The 6,483-nt window shown below is 43.3% G+C and overlaps 1 protein-coding gene across 1 annotated transcript; it reads right to left on the reverse strand.

Moving 5' to 3' along the window:
- Positions 1-3,639: 3,639 nt before the first annotated feature.
- si:dkey-251i10.1 (uncharacterized protein LOC100038774 homolog) lies at positions 3,640-6,483 on the reverse strand. Its single transcript, XM_053485907.1, has 4 exons — positions 6,248-6,483; positions 4,886-5,372; positions 4,647-4,787; positions 3,640-4,247 (listed from the first exon to the last, which is right to left on the reverse strand). Exons 1-4 carry the CDS (start codon positions 6,356-6,358, stop codon positions 4,090-4,092), a joined length of 897 nt encoding a protein of 298 aa, XP_053341882.1. The 5' UTR covers positions 6,359-6,483; the 3' UTR covers positions 3,640-4,089.

Consider the following 6,483-nt stretch of genomic DNA (forward strand, 5'->3'; position numbering starts at 1 on the left):
TGTTTGTAGTTGATGAATATGGAACACAGTGTGTGTGTGTGTGTGTGTGTGTGTGTGTGGGGCGGAGAGGATCGCGGCATTTATGGCATCTCTCACCATCCAGCCTGTGTAAATATTAGCGGAGTGAGTCGCCGCGCTGCATCGGGCGGATCTCGTGACTCTACCCCAGTGTTTCCTCGCCCTGGTCCTGGGGGACGCCCCGCCCAGCACGCTCTACCACACCCACTTCTGTTCTGGATAAAAAAAAAAGAGAAAACTTGAACATCGCAATAGTACGGTTAATCTAAAAAACATCTTTTTTAAATGCATAAGAAGTCAAAACCAGCTGCTTGTAAAAGAAAAAGTCATTCTGATCATAAGCTGGTGCTCGCATAGACAGACAAATATCTGGTTGGTTGGCACTCGTAGATCGTCGTTATTAACCATGAACAGCACCAAAAACACTGTAAAGTGACAGTGCAGACTGATTGATTTTGTTCTATTTTGTTCTATTTTCGTAAACAGAAACTCGTATTGTGAGTAACACAGTTTGTGAGTGTTCCGCAAGACGAGCAAAGATTTTTTTATAAATTTTGACTTGAAAAACGAACAAGCCTTGGTTTACGAGTACCGAGTATCATGTATCACGCATGCGCTTCTTGTTTTGACGCCGAGCGTCACGTGATCACAACTGAGCCAACGGTTTTTCTCTCTTTTGCGCTGCGGAATTGTGGGTAATCGTCTCCCCTGCTGGGTCTTAGAGCGCGTCTCTCACTGGTATAATCAACATCCGTGCACGCCTGTACTGTTTACTATAACACTGTGAACACGTGTGTGCGCGTAAAACATTTTATTTTGTGTCTGTATGTGTGTGTGTGTACAGCGCGCGTGTAAAGCAAAAGCAAGTCTCATTAGAGAGGTTAAAGATCCATTTTCTCTCTCTGTTCAAGGCTCAGCCTGCTCTTTGCCTGCTGTGTGTGTCTGTGCGTGCACGTCATTGGACACCGTGCCACACACACAGACCCCTCCTACTTTCACCTTCACACACACACACTCTTTCTCTCTGCTCTACACAGAAACCCTGTTCTGTCGCGATTCTTTTTAAAGGTAAAGTGCAGGTTAATTTGTTTTATTTTTACTTTACAGCAGTGATTTCGTTAGTGTGTCGCTCAATCTGGTGTCATTGGAGATTTCTTGTTGATCTTCCGATAAAACAGTGTTTCCGTTGTGTGCATGCGTGTGTGAAAAGAGTGGAGGAAGGGTAACTGTGTAAGATGAGAAGGGGGAGAGGGGAGCTTACTTTAGATTCACACACACACACACACACACACAGCACCTGCGCACACAAACGGAAACACTTATCTGTCGGGATTTATTTTTATTTTACAAACTCCACACATACGGACCCCAAGGCGGAATTCGAACCCAAACCCTGGATGCATGAGGCAACAGTGCTAACTAAACACATATATAGTATATAGTCAAGTTAAATATCAGTGTTAGAACTGTCCGTTTGATCCAAACACTCGTTTCATGTATGACGGAACGGCGGATTACGAGCTTCTCTTTTGTTTCTGCACATCAGGTCAATCATCAGGATGCGTCACTTTATAGCGCCCGTTAAATTTGCATTTAAAGCTCGTTTGCGTACAGTGTTGTTAGGTGTGGCTCGACACCGGAAAAAGAAGAGAGAAAAAAAAACCTGAGGACGAGAATGACTCAGAGTTCAGCTGAAACCTGAGGTGTGGTTCAGAGTCATCAGAAATTGAGCAGAAACACAAACAGGTTTAACTAGAATGCTGTAGGAATCATTTCTCACCTGCACACACACTGACACACTGACTGAGAGAAGGAAGTTGGGGATCAAAAGGGGGAGGAGGATCCTCTTACAGCTATTAACATCACAAACACACACACACACTCATGCAGGAATTACAGTACACTTCATCAGGCCTGAGCAGGAGATAATGAGGGTTAAATATAGCAGCGGTGAGCCGAGAGTAAATCCGCTTCCATGCAACCAGAGACGTTGGCGCGACTCCAGCGAACAGTGGGAGAGAAATTTATATGAATGGATTCTCTCAATAAGAGTCTGTACAAATCCACTATTACTCACCTCGCGCCTAAGCGCTGACGTCGCGTGGGCCGGGCTCGTAGTAGATCTGTAATCCAATGGAGATTTAAAGGCTCGCTGGAGCCAGAGAGACTCATCTCAGGAACCGGTGTTCAACACGGCTTTAAAACACGACTCTCAGCCCTGTGGAATAATGTGTGTGTGTCGTGCTGTTTGTTACAGGGAAAAACCCTTTAAGAGCATGTTTTATTCCTGTTATTATAATACTGTATAAACATCTCACCCACAAATAATATTACAACTTTGTGTTTATTGAAGCAATCTCAGATTTCCTCTTGAGTTCTCGAATCTGATTGGTCAGAAGACCAAGGGTGTTGATACAGCACACGTTTTTTTATTCACAAGCTTGTTGGAACGGGTTATGGTTCCCATAGCAACAGCAAGCTCAGGGATGCGTCACAACACACCTGAAATCCAAACAACCCAAACACAAGCGTGATCATTAATAAATGAAGGGCAGGTTTGTGGAAGGAGTCTCCAGTTCAAGAGCTTTGAAAAAGTCAACCTGCAATTATTTCATTTTTTTTACTCTCTATCTCCAGGTCAAGAGGAGTTCACCAGGTATCACTGCATTCTTTCAGTCTAATAAACTTTAATAGACAATAAAAGGTGAGGGCGAGAGGAGTGTTTATAGCGGCTGTCAGGAAAGCTGGTTCCAACTCTATACACCCATGGTAACGTGCACCTATTTCTGGCAAAACTAAGTGTACCCGTGTTAGTTTTGCCTTCCTTATGATCCTAATTGAGCAAATGTGATGAAAACTGACCACCACAAAGGCTTAACCAAATTACTGATTTGGAATTTAAGTCTAACGAAGTCGAGAATAAAACCAAGAACAGAGCACCAAGTTTCCTTCCACACATCCACGAGCTCAGATTTCATAAACATAGAAAATCTGATATAAATAGAATTTGACATAATTTACATATTTTATCCTACGAAGCTGCTTTATGGCAATTAACATTCTTGAATTATAATTGTATTAAACTAAATATTGCACTCAGTAAGTATACAGCGTAAAAATAACATGACTGGACATCTATTAAAATTGACACCTGTTTTAGGATATAAACAACAGTCACATCATTTATTTGCATGATGTGTTGATCTCTAAGTAACTGTATATGCACCGACACCAACTGATTAGTCAATTAAAGGTTTAAAGTAAACATCAGGAAATGTTTTTACAGTATGTTAATATGATTCTTACATCATTGTATATGTTCAAAATCTGAATAGGATTAAAAATGGAGAAAATTTACAAAATCTCTTCCATTAATTTTTTTTAGCACTGGATTTATGTTTTAATCATGTGTTCGATCTTAAAACCAATTCTAGTTATTTTATCAATATTAATTTTTTTCTTGCTTTATTAATTTCTCGCTTTCTGTAACACCACTTCATAAGAAAATGACTCTCGAGTATAGACTCAGAACATTGTACAGCACATATGATGACGTCTAAAACACTGACTTGGTTAGCCACAAGGTATATAAACACCTAAATTAATTCACAAGGCACATGATTTTTTTGTTTTTTCAGTAGGTTGAATTTATTCAAGTCATGATTTAAAAACTGGCGGAGTGGACAACAGGGCGAACACATTCAGGACTTGCTTATCACGTGTTGGAATGAAGACCGAGGACAAGTGGTTTGGACCGGGAGAATAAAATGTTAACTAACAGACTAAGAGAACGGCTCCCACATCATACACATGCGCGCACACACACTGTTTAAATAAACACCACCTCTGGATCGTCTGAACAAGCAGCAGCAGCGGTACTAATCGGGCCTCGCAGATGAGGCAGAAGAGTCCGGCCAGAACAGCAGGTTCTCTAAGTGACATGGTTTAACCGTTTCAGCTTCGTTTTTTTTTTCTTGATTTTTTTTTCCTTCTTGTTTATTTTGTTGGTGGTGAACTTTACATTATTTAAAAAAAAAAAAAAAAAAACTGTGATGGACGTGAAGGGGGCATTTAGATGACCTTCTTGAGCTCGTCGTACAGGACGAGGACGAAAGCGCCTCCCATGCCACGGAGCACGTTGGACCAGGCGCCCTTGAAAAACGCCTTTGAGCCTTCGTCGCGGGCGATCTTCCTCCAGCAGTCGATGGTGCCGGTGTACATGATGTCGGCTGTGAACGTAAGAAAGTTATTTACACAACAAAAGGTGAGCAAAACAAAATGAGAAATTTTATTTAAAAAAAGTTATTCGTCTGGCAAAATAATGGACTACACTAACGAGCTGATGTTTAATCCATATAGGATTAGTTATATTTAAACCGTAAAGGATATGCAGCAAATCCATTTTAAACCTGCAATGTGTCCCAAGTCTTGTAAAACAGGACACGGGTTTAACCCCGAGCCTCGACAACAAGCGTATACAACGTCTGGAAAAACCTGTCCTTGTTTGAATATGACGCCTGGCTGCAAACTACATTGCAGCTCCTGGAGGCGGAGCTTAATGGACAGTCTACATATACACCTGACCCATTTATTAAATGAAACTGCAGTGAATTGTTGCACGATTTTACCTCCTTTGCGTCCGGACTGCATCATCATGCGACGTCTGACCGTGTCAAAGGGGTAGGATGCGAGACCAGCGACGGCAGTTACAGTCTGAGCGATCATCCAGCTCACCACAATGTGGGTGTTCTTGGGGTCGGGCAGCATACCTGCGTGCAAAACATTAATGAAAACAATCGTTAGCTGATTCAAATTGCCTCAATCACCGCTTACCTTCCTACACGTTAATAAGATTTCTGTGACTCACCCTTGGCGGTGTCGTAGATGCCGAAGTAGGCCGCTCTGTAGATGATGATTCCCTGCACGGACACGTTAAAGCCCTGGTACAGCCCCTTCAGTCCGTCAGACTTGAACACTTTGACCAGGCAGTTGCCCAGCCCGCTGAACTCTCTCTCAGCACCGGCTTTGCCGACGTCGGCAGCCAGACGGGTTCGGGCGAAGTCGAGGGGGTAGACGAAGCACAGCGAGGTGGCTCCGGCGGCACCTCCGGACGCCAGGTTGCCCGCGAAATAGCGCCAGAACTGCTTGTGCTTGTCTACGCCATCAAGGAAGACCTTCTTGTACTTGTCCTTGAAGGCGAAGTTGAGTGCCTGAGTGGGGAAGTACCGGATCACGTTGGCCAGGTTGCCTCTCCAGAACGACACAAAGCCCTGCTCCTTGGGGATGCGCACCACACAGTCGATAATGCCCTTGTACTGCTTGTCAACTGTGATCTGCTTGCTGGCATGTTGGACCTTTGGATGAAAAAACACACGTTTGTACATCATGTGGTCATGCTAACGAGAAGTAAATAGATGAAAGTCATCATATGTTTAGTAATCCTATAGAGACAGCACTGCAAGATGTCTCTGTACACTTAAGAAAGCGCCTTGACATTTTGTTCTACACCGAGATGACCTTGTAATTTTTTTCCCCTAAGCTTTCTGTAATCCATAAATGTGTCCCATACTGTGTAGTGCACCTAGATAGGGGACGAGGGATCACTTAAAGGGAAATTTCCTTCCTACGACCTTGCCACTAGAAATCTAAAAAGATACCTCAAAAATGTAATGAAGACATTATATCCAGCTCTAGAATCAGGAGTTTGTGTAATTAAAGATAAAACTCGGAGCCTGTGTGTCTCTGACGCTCTGATGAGGGAACGATTACATAACGCCGCTCACTTCCGGTTTAATGGCCGCGTCCGTGTTTAATCAAAGTGTAAAAAAAGAAACTCCAACATTAGAAAATACAACCCGTTAAACTCCAGTAACGTGTACATTATCTAGTTATATGTGTTATAAGACTTTATAAATGGGCCTAAGTGATGCTAGGGGATGTTTAATGCTAGCGCGAGCTCCGCAATGTCATGCCCTTTTGAATGAGAAAGAATGCTAAGGCTGTTAGCTAAGCTATGCTAACAATGCTAACATCGCTAAGAGCGCTGGAGGGCACGGACGCGAAGGTTAGCTAGATGAAAACGGTTACAGAAATAATAAAATGGTTAATTTAATTGAATACGAGCGATATTTTCAGTGTGATGTGAGAAGCCGGGCGCGGAGGCGGTGATGCTGTGGCGGTGATGCTGGAGCCGGAGCCGGTAACCGAGCCGACAAGATGCCGGGCATACCTGAAGGAGAAGCTTGACTCTCTCGATGGGAGCGACGGCTGTCTTGGAGATAGCAGCTGCGATTCCTCCTGCCAGGAAATCCTTAGCGAACGAAATGGCGGTCTCACTCATCTTGGATGTTTTTTTTTTTTATATATAATTAATTGTTTAATCAGTAAGGTTTTTAATTAAACTTCCCCTGGCCTACTCCGCCTCAGACTTGTGCCTCGCTCGCCTGCTCGGTCGAAATGGCCGAT

The sequence above is a fragment of the Clarias gariepinus genome, chromosome 24 (genome assembly GCF_024256425.1).
Source record: "Clarias gariepinus isolate MV-2021 ecotype Netherlands chromosome 24, CGAR_prim_01v2, whole genome shotgun sequence".
Taxonomy (NCBI): Eukaryota; Metazoa; Chordata; class Actinopteri; order Siluriformes; family Clariidae; genus Clarias; species Clarias gariepinus.

Excerpts from the sequence above, each read along its gene's own strand:
- si:dkey-251i10.1 (XM_053485907.1), bottom strand. The coding sequence starts at position 6,358 with ATGAGTGAGACCGCCATTTCGTTCGCTAAGGATTTCCTGGCAGGAGGA. Across the intron at positions 5,373-6,247 it reads GAGTCAAGCTTCTCCTTCAG|GTCCAACATGCCAGCAAGCA; the intron begins GTATGCCCGGCA and ends TTTCATCCAAAG. Across the intron at positions 4,788-4,885 it reads CATCTACGACACCGCCAAGG|GTATGCTGCCCGACCCCAAG; the intron begins GTGAGTCACAGA and ends TTTTGCACGCAG.